The sequence below is a fragment of the Daldinia decipiens genome, assembly GCF_022478715.1.
Source record: "Daldinia decipiens strain CBS 113046 unplaced genomic scaffold F4813scaffold_7, whole genome shotgun sequence".
Taxonomy (NCBI): domain Eukaryota; kingdom Fungi; phylum Ascomycota; class Sordariomycetes; order Xylariales; family Hypoxylaceae; genus Daldinia; species Daldinia decipiens.
In genome coordinates, this window is record NW_026054550.1 from 868117 (window position 1) to 891555 (window position 23439).

Here is a 23439-nt window from a genome sequence, read left to right on the forward strand (position 1 = left end):
GCATACCTCGGTGAATCTAACAGACCTTCGAGTAGTCTCCAAGCAGTACAATCCCAGACCCTCATGACGCCCGGGACTACCGTATGGTCCTCCTGTCAAAGCACGAATTAGAATCGGATAGGACTATTGTATTTGCCCCTTGTAGTAGAACATTCTAGCTATCCCACGAACACACACCACGCGGCTTCTAGGTTTCACACCTTACACATTGTTAGAGCCCTAATAGAAAGAATCCAGCGTTTATCGAGTAGCGTTACAGCGAGGCATTTAGTAGGATTCTTTGGTAACATTTACCTCCGTTGAACAGAGATGGTGAACCAACAAGTATTAGATAAAATCATAGTCTACCTGTTAAGTAAAATATGAGCGACTTAGCATTGCTTTCAAATAAAATCAACAGTCCCGCCAATTGGATATACTATAACGTAAAAACGTAACAATCCCGTCCCGCCATAATAATAAAGTCAAACCGAAACCTCTATGTCCGAACCTCAAACCCCTTACGCTATGTCCTGCCAGACTCCTGTCACTTCGATGACCAAGTTTACCACTGTGCTAATCGACCAAAGTCCGATTAGACCCCAGCCAATCTTTCTACTCATAATCCATCTGTTAATCGGTACGATAATTAGCAACGCGAACAGGGTGATAAGTAACGTTATGGCAGAGATCATCAGCGTCCCGTTGACCTGGATATGGTACGGTTTATAATGTATCGGCCTATCGGGGTGCTTTGCTTTCTTCTTATTTGCCGCATGTATTGTTTGGTACGCGCCTCCGAGTCCAATGCCGAGTAGGATGTTCAACAACGGACCGCCAAAACAGGCCGATCTATGAAATGTTAGCCGAATAAGCCCTGCCTTTAGTTCAGTTTAGGTATCGACATACAAGGCCATGACTGGGTATCCAAGCCGTGCGACAGTCACGTCTGCCACAAGATCCCCCACTGAGTTACCAACCGCGAAGATAGTAAGACCTAATATTGCTTCTGATATATCCAAGATGACACCGAATGCTTTCATTACGCCGACCACCTCTCCAGCTATTGTGGATATCCAGGCGATTGATATACAGAAACCTAAGAAACAGAATAAAAAGTGGTATTTAGGCCGGCGATCAGGCGACGTAGTCATAAGTATAATCCCAAGCAGAACTAGGGAACAAGCAAGTGAAACCAACAGGGCTTTTACGAGAGTTGCGACGGGTTGGTCAAGATCCTCGATCATATTCGCCCATACGACGAACACGCCGAATAATGGACCGGTAAAAACTTGGAGAATTAATAGCCAACGATTCCATCCTTGTTCATCATCCCCTAGTGTTGAGCTATCTTGTAAGAGTTCAGGGGCAGGCTTTGTGATTTGCACATTTGGCGGAGGGGGGGATGGTGCCACCTGGATTTGGTCTGGCCCCTGAGTATTATCCGGAGCAGTCACGGAGATGAGACTAGGTGAGTGGCTGCGACTAGAAGCTCTGGACCTCGCGCGTCGTCTATATCGTTGCCATTCCGTTTCGGGCTCAATAGAGCCGCCTGGCTCTGTGGATACTGATATTGCTGTACTTTCCAGATAACCTGACGCTGGTTGTTCTACAATGTTTTCTTCTGAGTCATCGTCTGTTGCCTCAGTCTCTACTACAGGCAACGTGATGACCAGCAGGAATATGCTCGGTACAGATATGATACTGACAAATTTATCCCAAATATTTTTACCCCTCCAATCTTGAAGAGTTGGGAAGAGAGTACCGACTATGACGTGTGGAGAGGGTAATATCCGGTAAGGCCACCACCTAATAGGCTTCAAATTTGCGTGTTCAACAAAGTTAAGAAAAGAAGGGCTTCGTTCTTGGGCAGCAGGTGGAAGTATGAGATGCGGAGGCTGTTGAGAAGGCTCTGAAAAAACGAGTGGTGATTCCGCAAATACCGGAAACGGAGATAATGATGGTGAGGACCTTTCGCTGCCATGCGGGCTTGGGATGCGAAGGTGATGCAACTGTGGGGGGAGATTCGGTGACATATCCTCCGGGCCAGAATTATCTGTGTGGAGGCCACCGAATTGATCATTGGGTGGGGGGGCCAACTTCCCCCCTATGGTACGTGGGCTGGGAGTTCTACCTCTATCCTCAAACGATTTTCGAGGTGCAAGGTCAGCATCAAGAGCAATTGGTAGGGCGCCGGACGAATGCGCTCGGTTCCTGGCCGCAACAAAAGCATCATCTATGTTTTGGATAGTTTGTGTGCTCTTGGCTCCTTGAACGACCGCATGTCCTGTCCCTAGAAGATCGGCAGAAGAACTTCGGGTGTGGTATAATGGCCGCATCCGAACGTTTCCTTCCTCCTGTAGCGATGATAATACTGACCTGAACTCAAGCACACCAACCAAACTAGGCCGAATTGGAGTTATGGTCGTGGTATTGCTTCTCCTTCCGCGCGGGCGATTCACACGCATGCTGCTTGCCATCTCCGCAGCGACATGGCTGCGATCAGTATCGTCATCGTCGTCAGGTGCACCAACCTCGATCCTGGGCCCTCGTTCCAGCATATCAACGTCGGTAATGCTGGACCCGCTCCTCTCCGAGGAACGACGTTCTATGGGCCGTGCGTCTTCATCGTCCGGATCGTCCCTATAAGGTTCCAACTCATCATTGCTACGTTCGCTTGCCGGTGCGTAATAGTGACTGCGAGCTAGAGCCTCCTTAAGTCGTCGTGCTCGTCTCCTTTTAGAAACCGCGTGCCAGCCAACAACGACGATGACGTAGAAAATGTAGAAAGCAATCATGGTACTGCATTCCCATAGATGGAGGTTTCCATCGGCTAGGAATCCCATGGCAAAACCGACAGCTGCTATAAAAAAACATATATCTCGCACAAATGTTTTTCTGCTGACTTTGAACTCGCGCACTAAGGCCATAGAACCGGCCACGACGGATGTAATAAAGCCTGCGGCACCGATCAGCTCTCCGACGGCCATGCTACCACTGTTGGAGCTCATGGCGGCGAAGGTGCTAAACACATCTGGAGAGCCATTTCCAAAGGCCAAGAAAGTGACACCCGCAAGACTTTCACTTAGGCCAAGGATGGTGGCAATGGTGCTGAGATTGACGCTGAAAAAGTCACTCGCAGCTATCCCGATGGTGGTGAATAACAGACCTAGCCAGAGGGCCAATACGATAAAGGCAAGAGGCTGTGCACGTTCAAGGTCGCAATAATAGAAGGTTAAATACTCTATGAGACCTGCTTCGTCACCGTGACAATTGCGCCTTACAAAGGCACACTTATCTTCGGCGTAGTGGACTAGACGACAATCTTCGCTAGATCGCGGGGACAAAGTTGGTTGCTGGTCTGACGACACTGCTGGTCCCCGGACAAACAGGCTATATGTGGCGATGAGAGTGATGATAAACAGAGTGGTATAGAATGGGCGGGAAGTAAATCCCTTCCTCCCACGCACAGCGGTATACATGTTTAAGTTACCCCTGCTGGCTGTGCCGAACTGCCATCGCCGGAAGGGCGCATATATGCTTATAGGAAACGAATTGGTAATTGGTAATTGGTAATTGGCGAACTTGATAGGAGAATAGGTTGTTGTAAAGGAGTCGATTTTGACTTGAGAAAGGGGAAAACGTAAGATGGAATGAAAGGGAGGGGGGGGGGAAGAAGGAAATAACTTGGTTACAGGAATTATTGTAGGAGCGGCAATCGAGTATCGAACGGTACCAAGGCCATGATTAAATGTGGTGAATATTTCTTTTTACTTAAGATAGAAGGCCAACGAATTACGCGATAGATACGCGATAGATACTCCAGTGGTACGTCGGGTATGTTCTAGGTATTGACGTGGACGTCGAAACCACGCCTGATGATGACTTGTAGCCTTGGCTAATGCATCAGTACCGTTCCCAAACCACCGGGTTCAAGGGGGAGTCGTCTTGGTTGCCTCAAACGGAATACGTTGCACTGACGTCAAGTATGCTCAGTTGAATGGTAAGTGGACATGGGGTAAGTCGGTAGATATCCCAAGAAAATGGATATTTTGGATATTTTGGAAGGTTTAAACGGGCTCGAATATGTACGATCTTGGTTGAATTGGTTCTATTGCATTGGGGAGAAGTCCCAGTTAGGTAGCGTCTACGTAGTTGCCAAGATTGTCGGAGCTTTTCTTTTTTTGTTCTTAGGTTCTACCTTTTCTAGCTGCATGTGCTTAGTGGTGCTTAATGGATGAACTAGCCACATGCCGCGTGTTATCTACCTAGGTAGGTAGGTTAGGTACCTCACTAACGGGCACCAGTAGTGTGGCGTGTATTTGCGATACGGGATGGTGGCAGGCAGGCAGGCAGGCAGGCTGGCAGAGTGGAAGGAACCTTGGAGGCCTAACCTTACCTAAGCTGATCCAGCCCAATCTTTAGCAGCCGCCCAGCCGCCCAGCCGCCCAGCCGCCCAGCCGCCCAGACTGCCGGCCAAAGAAGTTAGCGCATCTCCGATTTGTTTACTTGAATGTTGCGCAAAGTTGAATCAAAAGTTGCCGGTCAACTCGGAAAACGCGAAACAGACTTTTGCGTGCGACCTGCATCTCAACCCGACCGAACAATTCGCATGTAGCCCCCCCCAATTTTACATTTTACATGTAATACAAAAACAACAACCAACTATGCCTCGAGTAGCTCATGTCCCTCGCGCCAGCGCAGGCAGCAGAACTACAACTGGTTCTTCCGGTTCGCCATTCAAATCCCCCTTAAAGTAAGTCGACTTAGTTGTTTATGCTGGTCGCTCAGCTGTCATGACCCCCCCTAGCAACCAAAATCTCACTGTCGAATTTTAGAATCCCTCTTAACGACGACGTCCAAGAGAAGAGGGGACGACTACACTCGCGAAGAGCCCTCCACGAAAAACAGATTAGCGAACTGCAGGCGGCTGCGTCTACGCCTGCGAAGAAAGTCGGTCACAGACTGGCTGGCGGTGAAAATGGCTCCCCCCATACGCCACGACGCGTTATGGATGACGACGATGATGTCTATGTAGCCGGTACCAACAGCGGCGTGACGCCCATGAAGCGTGTACCCATTCTAGCCAACTTTGAAGAATGGATGAAGATGGCTACTGATAACAAAATCAACGCTACGAACTCTTGGAACTTCGCACTTATCGATTACTTCCACGATATGTCTCTGCTGAAAGACGGAGACGGTGTTAACTTTCAAAGAGCAAGTTGCACCTTGGATGGTTGCGTCAAAATTTACACCAGCAGAGTCGACAGCGTAGCCACAGAGACTGGCAAGCTACTAAGCGGTTTAGCCGATAGTAATTCCAAGAAAAAGGATAGGGAAGGTGATGGCGAGGGCGAGGACAGCGAAGAAGAAGTAGACGAGAACGGCAATGTAGTCAAGAAGAAGTCGAAGAAGCGGGTAAGCTTCACATGTCAACATGCAACACGAATAACGAAGATATTCTAATACTTTCATAGCAACGGTCTTCTGAAGCGACCCTTGCACCATCCTTCGCTTCACTACAGCTAAAGAAATTCGAATTAGAATTTACGGTGGATCCGCTATTCAAGAAAGCTTCGGCGGATTTTGACGAAGGTGGTGCTAAAGGTCTCCTATTGAACCATCTCATGATTGACGGCCAGGGTCGTATCGTATTCGACAGTAGCGACGATGCCAACGACGCTTCTGCAGATGGTATTAAACCTCGAAGGAGAGAAGATGTCAACGCCGAGGACGAGGATGAAGAAGCGGAGGAAGAGCAGGAAGCTACTATCACACAACAGCAACCAGCTCAAGAAGAGGAAGACGTAGAAATTGATATTGGCGCCCTCGCCGCCAAGTTCTTTCCCGACCTCGCCAGATTAGATGAGCAAGATATATGCCCGTCACTTAAAACCTTTGAGCTTGGTAACCCATCAGGTTCTCTGGATATCCCATTCCTACGTGCTCTAGAAGAAGACGAAGACGAGGATGAAAGCGGAAGTGGCGGTGTCGGCAACAAGTCTGGGATGTTTATTGACGATGATAATCTCGCCGGGTTTGACGATATGACAGCTATGGGTGGCTTTGATGTCGCATTCGGGGAGGGTGGTGAAGCCTGGGCACGAGAAGCTGCGCTGGAACCCCAGATGCGACCCTACAAAGTTGGAACCGATGACGGAATGGCTGGGGGGGATGGTGTTGACGGTATCGACGAGGAGAATGGTGACTACGTTGTGTCTATGAACCATGCTAAGAGCGTCGATAAGATGCACGAAGATATCTTAGGTTACTTCGACCAAGCTCTCCAGAAGAATTGGGCCGGCCCGGAGCACTGGAGAATAAGGAAGATCAAGGACGCAAATAAGCCCGAGACGAGCACCCGCCAGCGAAAGGAGAAGGAACCTTTCGAGATAGACTTCGCGTCCTCCTTGGATCAAAAAGTGGCCGAAACCATCTTTACCCAGGCGGCAAGTAACTCTGCCATCTCCTTACCCAAGAAGGATTGGAAGTCGAAGACTCGGAATCTACTCCCCGACGACAAGCACTTCAACTCAACGCAGCTTCTTAATCTGTTCCTCAAACCCAAGGCTCGCCTGAGTCGTCGTAGCCGCTTTGGAAACAAGACGGCTTTGTTCGGAAACACCAAACAGCAGGATAAGAACGTCATCCCAGGTGACATGGACGAAGCCTTCTGGGCGCAAAGGGAGCCGATGCAGAATGCCGACCAGGATACGGTCCTTCCTGCGGGTGACTACGACGCTAACTTCTTCGATGACGAGATGCCGCTACCCGGTGGTGGCATGCTAGATGACGATGACGACGAGTTCGCCGATGCTAGGGATCACTTCTCGCCAGGCGCCGACGTCCCTGCCACACAGGACATCGGTATTACCGGTATGCTCGATAACGGCATGACGACCGGCGGGTTCGGAACGCAGCTAGTCACATCCACGCGTCGGTTAAGGCCGGAATACGTGCAATATGCTCGCGTAGCAAAGAAAGTAGACGTGCGCCGGTTGAAGGAGGAACTTTGGAAGGGCTTGGGACTGCCAGATGTAGAGGAGGTAAGCTACCAGAATGAAATTTACTCCTTTAAATCAAGTTTTCATAAATTAGTATCAGACTAATCTAACCCACCACTACAGGAAAGTAACAACACCGGACTTCCTACTCCAGCAAAGGACCCCGAGAGGATCAAAAAGGGAGAGGGAGAGACACTCAAGTTTACAGAGGTCATGAACGACCTCCAGTCCGTGTATCCCAGGTCGGTCATGGATGATATCTCGACTAGTTTCTGCTTCATCTGCCTTCTGCATCTAGCCAACGAAAAGGGCCTCGTCATCGAGAACACACCCGAGCTTCTAGAGCTCGAGATCAAGAGGGATTGGTCCGCAGAAGTCACTGGCGAGGCCTGATAAGCACGTGTTGTATATGCGTTTACTATCGAACTTTTGGAATAGGAGGAAAGGAAGGGGAAAGAAGAAAAGAAAAAGAAATATCACCTGCCTAACGTACGCGCACGATGCGATGATTCAGATGAGATAGGTTGCAGGGCAGGACGGACATGTCAATGAGCAAAGCAGGCAAGCGATCGTTTTGTGATGGAATTGGCATGGAGGTGGCCATGACGGAAAAGCGGATCGTGGTCGGCGCACCACCTACTTTGTTATTGAGTTACGTACGAGATGATGAATGAGTAGTATTACATCAAGCACCTATGCAAATACTTTCGTCTCTATGTGCCTTTTAAATTGCCCATATTCAAGCGTGCAAATGTTTCGTCTAATACTATAACCAACCCACCCTGCGAATCGATTTAGCACAGTAAGAGTATAAGAGTTTTACCGAATGCACTACATTTGGGTATTCAAATCATGCGAAATGTACGTACTGAAGTTAAACACACCTTTATGCCATTTTGTCTTACTGGCACTTGAGGACATACCATATTATTCCGTCACTATCACTAATCATATTGGAACATGTTGATAAACAGTATATCTCGTTCTTATTCCCTTGCTGTGTATCCCCACAACGAAAGGATTACGGCCATCCTCCAGTTCTAATCGACTAAGCGAAGTAGTTATGCGAAGACAACCGTACAACGTACACAAAGCGACCGGTAGCAGCTTCCCAGATCGCAGGTTATCCGTCGGCCGTTGAACATTTCGCCCACAGCGAGAAATATAAACATAGTAAGGTATAGGATGAAACAAGACCGAGACACCTCAACGCCCGAATTTTTGTCATTTCTCTTTCGTAAGAGCGCCACCTGATAACAGTTCCCAAAAGGGAAAAAAAGAAAAAGAAACTCCTATATGTAAAGTCTTATAGCGACGATAATAAGTACTAGTAGTCACATCTAATCATGTAACTCGTATAAAACGTGGAAATCTTCCTTTCGAAACCAGCTGTGCCTCGAGATTTTCACAGGGATAGAAAATGGGTATTCAGCTAATTAACTTTGCAGTCTCGCAGTTGCCGCTCGTTAGAACCTCCAAGGATATGAAGAGGGAAAATAGCAAATCCTGGAGAACCCGAGTAGCGACTATTGATGGTCACCATTGAGTATCATGTCGTATTGCGATTTCCGAACGCTCGTTTCCATCCAAGTAATTTCAGTCATAAATGTCAAAATATCGTAAATACCATACTCCGTCAATCCTTAGTATGCAAATATGGTTAGTGCAGATGTCCACGCCAGGGAAAATAAGACAGGGCAACAGATTGCGCCCGTTTTCCCCCTTCCCCCCCTTTTTATCGTCGATCGACGATCTCCCGTGCCTTGAGCAAGGCACTAATACCGTCAAGACCAGTATCGCTTAGGCTACCCAACTTCGAAGTAGCAGTTAACTTTGGTTCGACCGGCGTACCAAAACCGGCATCTTTCTGAAAGCCTAGTGTTGAATATTTTGGAATAGTATGGCCTGGAAATCCTAGATAGTGTCAGTTATCAAGTTCAACTTTCCAAGATCCACTAGCGTACCTTTATCATGATCGATACCATTACTGCTTGATTGGTCGCCTAATGGACGACCAGATTGTGGTTGAATTATCGGTAGCTGCGATTGTGGGGCCGGTGGAGGTAGACGTGAAGGATAGGCTGGCTCCGGCTTGGATGATAATAGAGCGTGTATCGGCAGTGATGCATCGCTAGGAGTTCTCGGGATATTGTAGGAATTGAGCGAGCTTATACTACCTGTTGAAGACTGCTCGGTTTTCAAAGATGGCGGTCGCGACATTGAACTTGATCCGGATCTCGAAATACGGCCGGATATATTGTTTAGACCATGACTTGAGACGGAGCCAGATAAAACATTATCGGGGGAATGTACCAAGGTTCCTTGAATACCTCTCGGGTCGAACCAAGAAACCGGCGCACCGGATGGTTCTCCATAAATCCGTTGACCGTCGGCCCATCCGGATCGACGGCCTGAATGGTGAGAAGAGTTGTCACGGGAAGTGGGGCTAGATAATCCACGCGACCGCCCGCTACTCGGTTCGTCAAACGAGAGTGTTCTAGGCGAATGTAACTCGTCCCCGTGGTGTATGCTGCTCAGGCCAGGAGAGAAGCTACTATCGACAGTTGATGTTGAAGAACCTAGCCTCTGTTGGCGTGTAGGAGGCGGCTCGCTGCCGGGTTGGCTGTCAGAGCCACTGACTGTTCCACTGGTCGTGCCACTTGCCCCGGCCGAACCACCGCTGGTACTACTACCACGAATACTATCAGAGTCTAACTTTAGACGTTTGGAAACGTCTTTTTCTTTTCAATTTATTAGCACAATTTTCTCAGACGATACTATTGGATGTGTTGGTATTACCTTGTAATTGGGTCGCTTGTCTTTTACGGAATTCATGCAAGTAGTCGTAGTACTTTCTATACTCGGTTGTTTTTTTATACTCTGCTAGCTCACGGTTGTATCTCTCCTTGGCCTCATGTGCCTGTCTTTCAAACGGCTCTTTTTCGTCGCGGTTCAGATTTTGCCAATTTTCACCGACTAATTTAGCGATCTCCGTGAAGGTCAAGTTTTGCCCCTTCAGATCTTCTCGCATTTCTGTAGTTTGTCAGCAGATGGTTCCAATGGCGGGCACCAATAAAATAAAACTTACTATTCGAAAATAATACATACGCCGATGGGGGGCGCTCCGGTGCATTTTCATCTGGCTATTACAATGTCAGACCCGCGTCGCATACCAATACGGAACGGAACGAAATAAATATTGCAGTCGCCCAACCGCAGACACAAAGTATCGGATTATAAAGAACAGCACGAACCTTGGGATGGCGTCTGTATTTGCGCTTCGCGACGGCTGTCCCGTCTGGTTTTTCCAACTTGACAGATTCCGTCCGGTTCGAATCGATCCTGGCATCTTCAATACTCGTGCATGTAGGCGACACTAAGGATGCTTCTGGCGCAACACCACGATAATTCGCTATACGACGCTGGAGTTTCTTTAGAGGGGTTAGTACACCGTATCTGGTAGATATTTATCTGAGTGGGCGCCTTACTCTTCGATGGCCGAGCTTAACGCCAAGTGCGTCTCTGAATGCAACCATCGTCAGCGATTGTCCGAAATAGGTCAGAACACGGGACTTACAGGTCAGACTCGGTGATATCGAGAATAGTATCCCAAGAATCGAAGCCCTGGTCGATGAAGGCATCGAGATACTGAGTAATGCCTAGCTCGCCGAAAATCACTTCGAGGGAATTCATATAGCTGATTTTGGCCGCGTCTCTGCGGATTAAACGCTGAAAGTTTCAATTCAACATCGGGATTTCCGATTACCCAGTACGTGACGATTACGACGACGCAGCTCCCAAGTCCTATTATAGTTCGTCGAGCAGACTTTGGAAGAATTCGGCGTGGGGGTTTCTTTTTCTTCGCTAACGGTTGAAAGTATTTGAAGACGACTCAACCTCTTCCACCACACCTCGATATTTCACAGAGAAGTGAGTCGTACTTCCTCACCGAGATAACTGGTCTAATAACCACCCTGCTGCTGGAACAGCGTCGAGGTTGCTTATTCTTCCAGGGGTAGGCCGTCGAAGCTACGTAAAGACGAGGATGCGCCGTGGGTTCGATGCGAAAGTCCAGATGTGTGGGGCGTGGGGTCTAGAATTACAAGAAGAGTGGAATGCCGAGATACCTAGTTAATGAGAAGCTCTGCTGGAGTGCTAGAGGAGAGAGAGAGAGAAAGAGAGAGAGAGAGGGTATGTGTGTGAGATCTCTCGAGTGTGTAAGACAAGAAGATATGGATACGGGATAGAATGCACATGTGCTGTGTGGTATGGTGCGGATAGCGGGTTGCGGGTTGCGGGTTGTGGTTTGCGGTTTGCGGTTTGCGAATAATCGGCTATGCTGTTTATGTTGTGTGGCATTAAAGGATCGATGATCGGATTTGTCTGTTTGCCCCGTAATGGTCAATGGCAATGTTTAGGGGAAATGTGGGAGATTAGCATTCTGGATCCCGGGCTGTTGTGATGATATACGATCCCTCTGCATTTTCCAGATCTCGATGAGTAGCGCAATCGAGGGGAATCGATAGGAATCGAACAACTTTGACGTGTGACAGCAAAAGGGAGAGTCAGAAAATAAACGGCTGCGGCAAAGGTCCCAAAAAGACCCAAGGACCCAGAAAAGCTAGTGCACCTTTGGAAGGGGAAAAATAGAAACTCACCACTCGCCTACAGGACTAGCTTCCCGTCCGTTTCTTTCTGATGGCCAGCGGGCTGGCGGGAGAGTCCTGGAAACATGCAAGCTCGAAAAATGGGCTGATGGAAAATAAAATAATAAGTTGACCGGCCGACACACGGTACCTGGCTATATGTATCTATCGAGGTATGCTGTCACGCTCATAGCCCCCTCGGACCTGGGCGAGACTGTTAGACTGTTAGACTGTTCAAGCTCGTTCAGGAACGTGACTATTTCCTAGAAGATCACAACCCGTCTTGTCCCAAAGACCCATAAATGAAATGCAATGTTTAGAATCGAGCTCATGCAGCCTAGTCAGGGCTAACAGGGCTAACGGGGTTAAAAGCTTAGTAGCTCGGTGGATGTACGTTTGCCAACTCAAAAAGGGATACCCGTCTCTTCGGGGGTCCAACTTTTCGATCTTCGCGAAAAAAAAAAAAAAAAAAGAGCTTTGTGTGCGAAAAATAACAGAGAAGAAGCCCGGTGGCCTTACACCCCCCCAAGCCCGTAGATGGTGCCGGTCATGGTCATGGGGAATGGAGCAACGAATGTCACGACAAGAAGGCCGAGGGAATATGTAAAAGACGACAGGTTACAAAGCTAAGAGGAGATCGAGATCGCTGGCCAGAACTTCGGACGAATCAGTGGGCTGCTTCACCTCGTGTCTCCCTGCTAGGATGTTCTGGATGCGTGTGTCTGTCCCCGAGTCGCCGCCATCTTTCCTCGCGACGTATCTTTTGACGTCGTGTCGATGTAGCGCCATGAGAGCCGCTTGATCTCTCCTTTGACGAGTCACAGTCTGATGTCTGTCTGCTCATATATCTTGTCATATTCTCCCATATCCTACCATTAAGGAAGGCGTCAAAGTTCCTAAACGGGTCTGGTCTCTGTTACAGTTATCTAAAGGTTCGGTGGTGACGACCTAAAGCTGACGAAGCAACGAAGACACTCTTGTCAGGTACATCTCATCTAGGCTTGAACCGAAGTAGGTATCGGGGTGATCGGGGTGTCGGACCACCAGCCAGTGTTGAGAGAGAAGCGGGAGCCAAGAGGGCTGCCGACAGCCTACCAATGAGATGAGAGTATATGGGAAGAGCGCAGGGTGCCGCAATCGATTTTTCAGCCCGGGATCGAAAGTCTTGGCACCTCTTGAGCTAACGAACCCCAGACTCCTGGAGTTCATCAGTCGGTTTTTTTTTTTTTTTGGTTTTTTTTTCCCTATTACTACAATCAATCAATCACTCTTAATGCTATGTATCGGCGATTGCTTTACCCTGCCCCCTCTCGCACCCCACTAGAGCTAAATACGTAGGGGAAAAGGTCATCTTAGTCCCGGCATTGTGGTATTCAAAGCGACGATCAAGATGGTAAAGGGTATATTAAAGGCCGTGAGGTAACATCGGCTGCCAAAGGCCAGGTTCGAGATTTGGATTACAGACATAAATAACTTAATAACAACGAGAACGCCCATGATAAGATATCATATTGGTCGTCATTGTGGGACAAGATCGAGATTGGGAGGCTTCCATAGTTAAGACAGTACTTTGTCTACTGTTGGTGGTTTTGGTTTTGGTGGTTTTGGTGGTTTGTAATGGGTTGGCGAACGAAGCAAGTTGCATAAGTTGTAGGAACCCCCTCCACCAATAGACAGGTACCTATGTACATACGGAATATGGCTATTGATTGATCCTACGTGGACCTAAAGCAAATACGGGGAATCACCTGATTCTTGGTATGTACAACTATGCATGTAGGCCTTATGCTTTACATACATACATGTATGCAATAAGGCTGGTGTACATGATATGTATGAGTACCTAGGTACCTATGTTCAAGGGCATATAATACTAGGTCACGTTAGTCTTCTCTCTTGCCGCATAATACCGTGGGCAACGCAACTGCGCGGGCAATTGCGTGGGGCTAAGGTATTCTCGTACTCGGCAGTGTTACCATTTCCCATATTTTCCCATATTTTCCCATCAAAGTGGATGGGAATTCTTTTAACTGTTCTAACTTCTTCATCACGATTCCCAAATTGACGTACCCCAGGCTTGAATCTTCCGACCGGCCATCTGCATCCAACAAACCTAACGGCAGCTAGAACCTACGTCAATCAAAAATAGTAGTACAGTTACGGTATGTACATACATACATACATGCATTAGGTACATGTACATACATACATACATACATGTACATAGACACGTGGGCCTGCAAGGCTACATGTACATAGCCTAAGCTATGTACGTGAACATGAGACCCCTCGTTTCTTTGGTATCGTCAATCCCTGAATACTTTCTTCTTTCGCTGCATACGAAATGCAATCCAAAAAGATCACCAGGGCCAATAGAAGCCCGCACGCTAGAACGTTGAGCAACGGTTTAAAATGCCGAGATCCAACGATCTAGACCACGGAAAGGAAAGACAATCTTAACAATATTCGTTTTGACGCCGGGGTTATTTTCCAGCTGGAGAGAAGATCTACATTTGAGGCCAACGTTTGATTGTCGATCTTCTGTGAAATAAGACCAAGTTGGCATTATTAATCGTATCCGAAGTCGCATGCATCTTCTTTTCATATGTATACTACATGACCTACATATTCTAGTAGGTATACATCCGGGCATCCAGGCATCCTGACATCCTGACATTCAAGCATCAAGCATCAAGCATCAAGCATCAAGGTTCTCACGTGGAGAGGCTGACAAGTTGGTCCACCTATCAAGAAACCATTCGGATCGATCCGTCGTCTATCTAATCTTTATTCAGCATTTACTCAACATCTCCACCTCTTCTGTCACTTTATTCGGTGTGTCAGTGTGTTTACCTAGGTACATACTGTCCCAAACCAGATAATTCCATCTCGAGTGGCAACCCGAAAAAGCTTTCAACCGTTTTCTCCCCTAGGAGTGGCCAAGCCAATCACCTGTTCTTTCTCCAAGATCCACCCTTGAATCTTGGATCCGGGAATCACATCCGATCTTCACTGCTTTAACAGTACACACTCTATTACTTTACGAGATAAAGCTGGTAGAATAGCTTCACCATGTCCAAATCACCGTCGGAAAATAAGGATCCTTCCACATTCAAGGCCCAAGAGTCTAACGGAGGTTCAGCAAATGCATCCGCCTCTACTGCATCGACTCAAGCCGAGATGGTTAAGGTAAGTCGGCGGCACCCATCAAGAACATCGCTAAGCATCAGGCAATTCCTGGTCTAACAAACCTGTGTCGGATTTAGGCATTCCAGGACCTCACTAGGTACGTAACGCTTATTATTACAGCCTTATCGGTAATTCAAAAACGGCTTCTTGGGGAGATCGGCCGTCGATCTCGTCCAGGTCAGCTGGCCGTGTGTTCCCGAACTTGAGGTTCGGAATACATATAGCTGCTACATGGAAATGCCCAAATTCGCCTCGGATGTCCCATCATTTGCCATGCCAATCGCTTCTAGACCCCTAGTTTGCCCATCCTTTCGTCATGCTAAATTCCCTTCGTGCATACATACGCACGACTATTCCCCATTGCGCAGCCCCCCTTGTCTTTCTCACCCGATGTTCTAGATCCCCGCCTGGTTCCAAATCAGAGCCACTCACCCACTTTACACATCCGAAATCCCACCCGGGTGTAATCCTTACACGGGAAACCAAATTTACTCATGATTGCCCTGCTCTGCCTGCTGCCCATCAACACCACTTTCACCGTGGAAGTCCCCGGTTGATTAAACAAGTGGCTAGCTGCCTTACTTGCGCCTCCTCTTGCTCGTATCTAGGCGTGGTTAGCTTGGCGACTTGGCTCCACGTCGGATGCCTATGTAGTAAAGCTGCTTAGGTTGCCAGCCCTTTCTCGTTACAATACCAATGCCGATCTATCCCAAAAGTCTTCGGTTTCCTTTGTTTCAGCGTGGCATGTCCTTGTCCATAGCGTGTCGACATCTGATGACTGGCCCTTGCAATATTCTAGCTTGTTAAACGGGAAGGTCTACCTATAAAAAAAAAACAGCCTCGTCGAAAGACTAGACTGTTTTTAGTTATACATTAGGAGCATGTCGGGAGTCCGCATGCCACTTCTCAGTTTCCCTGATGAGGACGCAGTGCTAACGTATGCTTAAACAGGGGTGAGCAACAAGCCGCGGCTTTAGAAGCAAGTTTGACAAGCTTAGAGAGCAAGCTCGATGCCTTATTAGCATCTATTGAAGCTGGACCTGCCTCGCCTAATGCAAATAAGACGAAAGAGAACTCCGAAGAGCAGGGGCATAATGCAGAAAAATAACATGTTGCCCTCCTCCCTCCTCCTCGTCTATCGGACCACGTCGCGTTTAATCTAGCGGGGGCTTCCGCTGTGGTACAGGTGTCTATTGTGTATATGTAACGGGTTGGGGGAGTACATACATGTCGAGCAAGGCTATCTTCAGTCATCCATCGCCTAAGATCGCCTTAATTCGCCACAGTACCCATACCTACATACACCTACATATGTAGTGTATGTATATATGTATGTATACTCTCCACATGCAGTCCCATATAGATTATTCCAAGAGATCAGGGGAAGTTCTCTTGGAAGCTTTCCCCGCAGAAGCGCTGGTGGTGCAGATCCAGACCAGCCTAGTGTACATACATACATCACATAGCATAGAATGAAATAGATCAAAGAATTTATTGCATTAGCGGAAGCATCTATGTTATTTATCATACTGTGGCAAACACGATGCCACTATTAGAAAGGCGAAATGGTGTGGGCCGCGAGAATAGTCTAACAGAAACGGTAGCTACACTTGTACTTGGCGAATAAATAAGAACAATTTTTGAGGCTCAAGGTACTATGTAAGTGACGTAGAGGATAACCAAACGTTGTCTCGGAAGTAATTTTAAACATAATTTGAACATCTGACGTTGCTTGGTATGAAGGAATGATGTCGTTCAAGGGTGCTTGGACTAGGCCTCTTCTGCCTCTCACCATTTAACGATCCATCTGAACACGCGGGTCGCGTCTAAATCGCAAAACATGGACCACGCAGCCGATGTGAGACTCGATTAGCAGGTCCAAGCCTATATCGGTACATCGTAAACAGATGATGCTTTTTCGGCTGACCGAGACAACGTTGGGCTGATTTGTTCATGATTGGCAAAGAACCCACACCTAGGTTAGGACCTATGCTCAGGATTGAAGAGAGAAAAAAAAAAAAAAAAAAAAAAAGGAACCACGGAGGTGGTCCCACAATCACACGACTAGCCATATCGTAAATATGCGCCAGAATCGAATAGGAGGAGTCAACCGATGGGGCCTTCTCCACGGCCCTGCCAGGCTACGATGCAAAGTCTGCACTCTCCTCCATCGAGCCCGGCTGTTTTCTTCTGGATCGTTTACATATTCTAGACGCGTCCGTGGGGAGCGGTGCTCCGGGCGGAAGGAGTCATGTCTGCCCACTTGACCTGCGTAGAGACATACGAGGCAGACCCGTGGTGGTCTGCATAAGTACTACGTCACGGAACGCGATCATGATTGATCGGGTTAGTCCCCGGGACCTATAGGACGTTTGAAATTTGCACGGAGGCCGCTCCGGCGTGTTCACCGTGCCTTGCTATCAGCTCGGGGTATAGGTGGTAGCAATATTGGTTGAGTCGGCTGGGCGCTGGGAAACTACAGGGTAAAGGGAGGAAATTATTCCTGGGCGCTGTTCGGTCTACGAATGAGGAGTTTGGAGAGCGGTAGCGAGTTCGTATTGTTACGAACCACCTACTAACTCAACGTAAGACCCAAGCAATTTTGAGGACCAAGGAATAATCTTACAAGAAAGTACAACAAAATGAATAAACTGCCGTAAGGGGGGGAGTTGGGAGATGAGTGTATGTATTGCGAAGCCTCAAAACTATGACCCCGGTAATATGTATAGGTAGTCAGTCTTAGCACTACATATTGTTAGGGCAGCAAGGCTATATGTATCAATCATACATACCAAGTCTAAAGAATAAACCACCTCGGCTTACAAATACAATCCCATTATAACATCGATTTAGTTGCCAGTTTATTGAAATCGTTGACACGGTCACCGTAGCCGTCACCACTACAAGCGAACTAAAATATAAATATATTTCCCAGTAATAATACCCTCATATTCGTAAACTCAAGCTGCATAACATCACGGCACAATCGAGCTACTGTGCAGTAAAGAACTCCTTTCACTATTGAGACAATAGGTACCTCATGTAAGATGACGAGAACCCCCTGGACCGAAAAGGGGGCCCAAGAGCCATACTATTGCAATCCTAGTCTGCACGTATGACGCCTCGAAACACGACCTCCCAAGCCACTTCAATACATGTAATCTGGAGTGAACTGTTAATAACCATCATTCCTCTAGCTTTACACCAAGTACCCATTCGTGGCGGCGGTTAGGCTCGCCTTTCCTATTTATTAATTATACCTCTCTATCTCGCTGTTTAAATATTCCCTCTTCTAACTATTAAAATACAAACCTTCCCCTTTGCTTTATATATAATCGTGCATATAAGTTTCGAGACAAGATAAATGTTAAGCTTCGCGGCACATCTAAAGAGGTAGTTAACTAAATTACCTATAAATATCGGTTACTAGAGAAGCTTATCTGTGTACGGAATATAAATACGATGAATATGTTTCTTATTCAGCAGCGAGTATCTTAGTTACTTAATTACTACGCAAATCTAACTTAGATTCAACGTACGTAGGTTACCTATGTAGGTATTCAAGCTCAAAGGATTTATGCGTGATTATACATCCACATCAACGAGAGAAATGCTAGGCAAAATCACTGTCGTTTCACATAACTTTACACGTATTTGGAAGAGATGAAGAATCTTGGCTCGTCATTTCTTATCCATTAACGGACAACCCATCCCATTTGCGGACCAAGAGGCTAATCCTCCCTCTTTTCAACACGGACAAGCAATCAACGAACATAGGAAGCGCCAACTGAATTCCATGATACTGGGACCCCACAATATTTACTTCCGAATATGATATAAGCCATCTGCCAAGACTTCGACAATAGGAATCTAGCATGCCGCTACTTGTCCCATAAGCTTCATATTCCCCAAGGAGGCGAAACCCTCTCTTCGGTGGTCCGATATAGCCAAACGATTATATCAAGGGCCTCCTCATGACTAATATATTCGCAAACGACGCATGATTGATGTTCAAACATGAAGCCAAAATAACGCCCAATGAAACACCGACAATTGCAATATTTCCTCCCCAAAAGCGGCACATCCTGTTCACCCCCCCGTGCGTCGTTATAAAAAAAGCATAGACCCAAGAACGGACAACAACAGCAGCCGGGTTTTACACCACTCGTAATCAAGCTTGTGGTAACGAGAGTACAAGAAATTTATGTGGTGATGCCTGGAACTGATGGCATTCTCATAGGCCATGGGTATCGTGAGAATGATCAAGATTAATCCTGATTGAAACACGGACTCCGGATGTATGAATCGACACACCACTCGGAGCGAGTGATGCTCTTCACGCCTGACCGGCATTGGAAACTGATCAGCTACTATGAGCTCTTATTAGGAGCTGAACGGGACGACCGCATGTTAGTCATTTTGAACGCAAGGTTCAGAGAGGGTTGAACGTGCCCTATGCAGCGGATCGTCTTGATTCGCCGAAACGAGAGAGGGGCTCTCCATGGCTCCCATCAAGGGTTCATTCGATGTTATCGAACGGCCCTCGAGACCGGGCCTCAAGTGTGCTGAGCCATTCGGTTTGCCGTCGTTCTTTTGTTCAGCTTGGCGTGCCAGTTCCCGCTCCCGGTTCTTCTCGAGTAGAGCACCACCAAGTGTTGCGCACTTTAGAATGGTCTGTATCAATTGGTTTTGCTGTAGAGGTTTGGATAAGTATTCGTCCATCTGGGCCTGTATACACCTCTCCCGATCTCCCATCATAGCGTGTGCCGTTAATGCGATGATCGGTGTTCGGTGAGAACCAAGGCTGCGTTCGTACTCGCGGATCTTATTGGTAGCTTCGAAGCCTCCCTGTATACGATTAGCAATTTGTAATTGGTTTCGGAACACTGCGGCGGGTGTCAAACCATTATTGGCATCTGAACGTCCATTAGGATGACATCAAATTTCTTTTTCTTAACCGCCTCCACGGCTTCTAGGCCATTCCCAACCACGGTGACGGCGTGATGATATTTTTCGAGAATCTTTACAGCTAGTCGCTGGTTGACCCTGTTATCCTCAGCAAGTAGAATTTCGAACGATTTCGTATTGTCAGCTAGGGATGGTGTAGCACGGTTCTCCAAAGCAGGAACCATTCCGTTCCCTAGGTCGATTGGTTTACAAGGAGTGGTCATGTACGATGTAATACCTAGATCCAAACATGATTTCAGGTTGACGTGAACGACTGGTGCCAAAAGGACAATCGGGAGGTATTTGAAGTCTTCAACAGCCCTTAGCTTACGGGCGGTGTCAATAGACTCAACAATGATCACGTCGTATGGCGGATCGTCCGACCCAGGCACGTGAGGATTTCCTTCTGTGTTTACAACCACCGGTACAAGGCCAAGCCTCTGTAGCATGGTGACGATTTCTCTCCCATATTGGGTGCGTCCTTTGTCGATAAATAGCACTTGATGCCCCTTGTAAGGTTTCAGTTGCTTCTCGATGGACGCGACCTCGCCGTCTGCTAACTTGACCACGCAGGTGAAGTAGAACGAGCTGCCTTTCCCGAACTCACTCTTAACCCAGACATCACCGCCCATTAGATTAACCAATCTCTTTGAGATTGATAGACCCAAGCCGGTACCACCAAACTTACGAGTCATGGACCCGTCCGCCTGTTGGAAAGTATCGAAAATCAAGTCGAGCTTATCAGGCGGGATTCCTATACCCGTGTCCGAGACGACAAACTCGATTGCATACTCGCGGGGATCCTTTGGAGGGGCACCTTCGGCTTTTCGAATTGTTAAGCTCACTTCCCCATGCTCCGTGAACTTGATGGCGTTGCCCACCAGGTTCAGAATGATCTGTCGTAAACGGAAGGAATCACCGACCACATAATCAGGAACAGAACTGTCAACCCGGTATGTAAGGTCCAAGAACTTCTCGTTCGCCTTAACGGCCAACGTCTTCAAGGCATTGAAAACGGTGCCCCGTAGGGTATACGGGATTTCCTCTATTACCATTCTTCGAGCTTCAATCTTCGACAGATCCAATATGTCGTCAATGATAGTCAACAAACTGTTGGCAAGGTTGTTCACAATATTCAGCATTTCCCTCTGATATTGCGTGAGATCGGTATCGAGAGTTAATTGTGTCATTCCAATAATACCGTTCATGGGGGTTCGTATCTCGTGCGACATATTCGCGAGGAACTCCGACTTGGTCTTGTTGGCTTGCTCGGCCGCCTCTCTTGCCTGCGTATTTCTTTGGATACTGTCTCGAAGATTGTACACCATCTGGTTGATCTTCCGCTTGAGCTCGTCCATTTCGCCAGAAGCTTCCACGTCGACTAGCTTGGTGAAGTTTCCATCGGTAGCAGCGTTAGTAATATCGCCGAAAGCTCGCACCTGGGTGGTCTAAGTAGTATCATTAGCTTCACCGGACATAACACGTAATAGAGCGTAAAGGCAGAACTTACCAAGTTCGTTGCCATCGTGTTGACATCGGCAGTGATCTCTTTCCATCGTCCCTTTAGACCTCCCACATCTGCTTGGCCTCCCATCTTACCGTCTACGCCGACATCCTTTGCTACACGTTGTACTTCATTACAGAAGACTGACAGGCGGTCAACCATGTTATTAATGGTTTCCTTCAATACGAGTATCTCGCCCTTCGCTTGTACGTCGATCTTCTGGCTCATGTCGCCATCCGCGATAGCCTGGGTAACCGTGGATATACCTCGTACCTGAGAAGTCAAGTTCAGAGCCATGGTGTTGACATTTTCGGTGAGGTCTTTCCATTTTCCTTCTACATCGTCGACCCGAGCCTGACCACCTAAGGTTCCATCGGTTCCGACTTCTCTGGCAACCTTGCTGACTTCGAAGGCAAACTTGCCTAAGCGGTCCACCATGGAGTTTATCGTCAATTTTAATCTGAGCATTTCACCTTTGACTTCGACAGTGATCTTCTGGGATAGGTCTCCTGCTGCTACAGCCGTTGTAACCTTGGAAATCTCGCGCACCTGCGTTGTCAGATTCATAGCCATACCGTTGACATTGTCGGTGAGATCACGCCAGGTGCCTTCAACGTCATTGACCGTAGCCTGACCACCGAGACGGCCTTCGGTTCCGACCTCTCGGGCAATCTTGCTGACTTCGCGTGCAAATTGGGATAGTTGTTCAACCATAGAGTTGATAGTCGACTTGAGTTCAAAGATCTCGCCCCTGCATTCGGCTTGAATTTTTTGAGTGAGATCTCCTTTGGCAACAGCAGTAGTAACCTTTGCGATGTCGCGCACTTGGGTCGTAAGGTTATTTGCCATAGCGTTCACGTTTACCGTTAATTCGTTCCATATACCTTGAACACCCATTACATCGGCTTGGCCTCCTAATATACCCTCGGTGCCCACATCTCTGGCGACACGACTAACTTCGGATGCAAATGTACGCAGTTGCTCTACCATAGTATTGATGGTTTGCTGGAGCTGAAGAATTTCACCATTGGCCGGCCTCTCGATCTTCTTAGTCAGGTCACCGTGGGCAACAGCAGTTGTCACTGAAGCGATTTCTCGTACTGCCGATAATGATTAGCTATTATTATTCAACAAGATGTATTCGATTTTAAACGAACCTTGGTCGGTGAGATTTTGAGCCATAACGTTAACTACCCAAACGTCAGTAAATATTGGTGAATATTTCGCGAAGCACTTTACCATTGTCTGTCAGTTCTTTCCAAGTTCCGTCCACGCCTTCGATCATGGCCTGGCCGCCAAGTATGCCATCTGTGCCGACTTCACGTGCGACACGGGACACTTCGCTGGCGAAGACCTGGAGCTGATCCATCATAGTATTGATAGTCCGCTTGAAAGTGGTAATTTCCGGGTCCATTTCTACAGTATTCATTCGAACCTTCATAGTGAGATCACCTCGTGCGACGGCGCTAACAATAGCACCGATTTCACGGAGCGCCTTTTGGAAGGCCTCGTTAGCTTTTTGATGTTTCCATAACTCTCGTTCCAAGGCAGCGACCCGTTCCTTCTCAATGAGTTCAAGGGCCTTCTCTTGCAGTTGTTTTTGCTCTATAAGCTGAGCATTGACGTTCGTCAACTCTTGGCGTTGGTTGTCGAGTATCTTGGATTGGTCTATGACATGTTCATGAAGTCCCTCGAGATCTTCATTAGTGAGGGGAAGAACCTTCACGGCTCGTTCCTCACTGGCGCCGTTTCGGGCGGGAGGGAGGACTGCAAATCGAGAGCGACCTCCTGACGATTTGCCACCTAGGGGACTAGAATCATCACCGAAAAGAGATTCGGCAGTCTCGTTAGGCGTATCAGGAAAAACTGCACCATTCCCAATACTGGCCTTGGCCTCGAGTTGTTGGATCCTGACTACAAGGGCAGAGAGTTCACGCTCGAGAGTTTCCTTAGCATGGCTTTCGTGACCGGGTAACCTGATTTGGGAATTGGTGCCGATAGGAACAGGAGCGGAGTTGGCATCTTGGGGGTAAACGGCTAATGATTTAACAATGGCAGCAGTGGCCACCAGGGTTTCCTCGTCGGCCATCACCCTCATGATTATGGATTTAAGACGCTTAAATCGTCTTGAAATGCAGGCTGTCAATCGTAAATGGTAAGAGGAAAA

The 23439-nt window shown here is 47.7% G+C and overlaps 5 protein-coding genes across 5 annotated transcripts; 2 read left to right on the forward strand and 3 right to left on the reverse strand.

Moving 5' to 3' along the window:
- Positions 1–121: 121 nt before the first annotated feature.
- F4813DRAFT_317739 (Sodium/calcium exchanger protein-domain-containing protein) lies at positions 122–3698 on the reverse strand. The gene is made up of 2 exons (XM_049240963.1): positions 889–3698; positions 122–831 (listed from the first exon to the last, which is right to left on the reverse strand). Exons 1-2 carry the CDS (start codon positions 3459–3461, stop codon positions 501–503), a joined length of 2904 nt encoding a protein of 967 aa, XP_049102217.1. The 5' UTR covers positions 3462–3698; the 3' UTR covers positions 122–500.
- A 709-nt stretch (positions 3699–4407) lies between these two features.
- Positions 4408–7707, forward strand: F4813DRAFT_351434 (barren). Its single transcript, XM_049242413.1, has 4 exons — positions 4408–4735; positions 4818–5400; positions 5460–7028; positions 7110–7707. The coding sequence occupies exons 1-4, from the start codon at positions 4647–4649 to the stop codon at positions 7377–7379; spliced, it is 2511 nt and encodes an 836-aa protein (XP_049102218.1). The 5' UTR covers positions 4408–4646; the 3' UTR covers positions 7380–7707.
- Positions 7708–8051: 344 nt separating this feature from the next.
- Positions 8052–11309, reverse strand: F4813DRAFT_317777 (uncharacterized protein). Its single transcript, XM_049240964.1, has 7 exons — positions 10564–11309; positions 10475–10508; positions 10241–10417; positions 10075–10129; positions 9786–10019; positions 8951–9727; positions 8052–8900 (listed from the first exon to the last, which is right to left on the reverse strand). Exons 1-7 carry the CDS (start codon positions 10677–10679, stop codon positions 8722–8724), a joined length of 1572 nt encoding a protein of 523 aa, XP_049102219.1. The 5' UTR covers positions 10680–11309; the 3' UTR covers positions 8052–8721.
- Positions 11310–14704: 3395 nt separating this feature from the next.
- On the forward strand, positions 14705–15929 carry F4813DRAFT_387118 (uncharacterized protein; the record flags this gene model as incomplete). The annotated part of the gene is made up of 3 exons (XM_049246518.1): positions 14705–14821; positions 14899–14918; positions 15773–15929. 3 exons carry the CDS (start codon positions 14705–14707, stop codon positions 15927–15929), a joined length of 294 nt encoding a protein of 97 aa, XP_049102220.1.
- Positions 15930–19231: 3302 nt separating this feature from the next.
- F4813DRAFT_387119 (uncharacterized protein) lies at positions 19232–23370 on the reverse strand (the record flags this gene model as incomplete). The annotated part of the gene is made up of 5 exons (XM_049246519.1): positions 19232–19669; positions 19726–21216; positions 21279–22372; positions 22430–22462; positions 22512–23370. The coding sequence occupies 5 exons, from the start codon at positions 23368–23370 to the stop codon at positions 19232–19234; spliced, it is 3915 nt and encodes a 1304-aa protein (XP_049102221.1).
- Between the last annotated feature and the right edge of the window lie 69 nt (positions 23371–23439).

Excerpts from the sequence above, each read along its gene's own strand:
- F4813DRAFT_317739 (XM_049240963.1), bottom strand. The coding sequence starts at position 3,461 with ATGTATACCGCTGTGCGTGGGAGGAAGGGATTTACTTCCCGCCCATTC. Across the intron at positions 832-888 it reads GGATACCCAGTCATGGCCTT|ATCGGCCTGTTTTGGCGGTC; the intron begins GTATGTCGATAC and ends AACATTTCATAG.
- F4813DRAFT_351434 (XM_049242413.1), top strand. The coding sequence starts at position 4,647 with ATGCCTCGAGTAGCTCATGTCCCTCGCGCCAGCGCAGGCAGCAGAACT. Across the intron at positions 4,736-4,817 it reads CCATTCAAATCCCCCTTAAA|AATCCCTCTTAACGACGACG; the intron begins GTAAGTCGACTT and ends GTCGAATTTTAG. Across the intron at positions 7,029-7,109 it reads GACTGCCAGATGTAGAGGAG|GAAAGTAACAACACCGGACT; the intron begins GTAAGCTACCAG and ends CCACCACTACAG.
- F4813DRAFT_317777 (XM_049240964.1), bottom strand. The coding sequence starts at position 10,679 with ATGAATTCCCTCGAAGTGATTTTCGGCGAGCTAGGCATTACTCAGTAT. Across the intron at positions 10,130-10,240 it reads AATACAGACGCCATCCCAAG|CCAGATGAAAATGCACCGGA; the intron begins GTTCGTGCTGTT and ends ACATTGTAATAG. Across the intron at positions 10,020-10,074 it reads GTATGTATTATTTTCGAATA|AAATGCGAGAAGATCTGAAG; the intron begins GTAAGTTTTATT and ends GACAAACTACAG.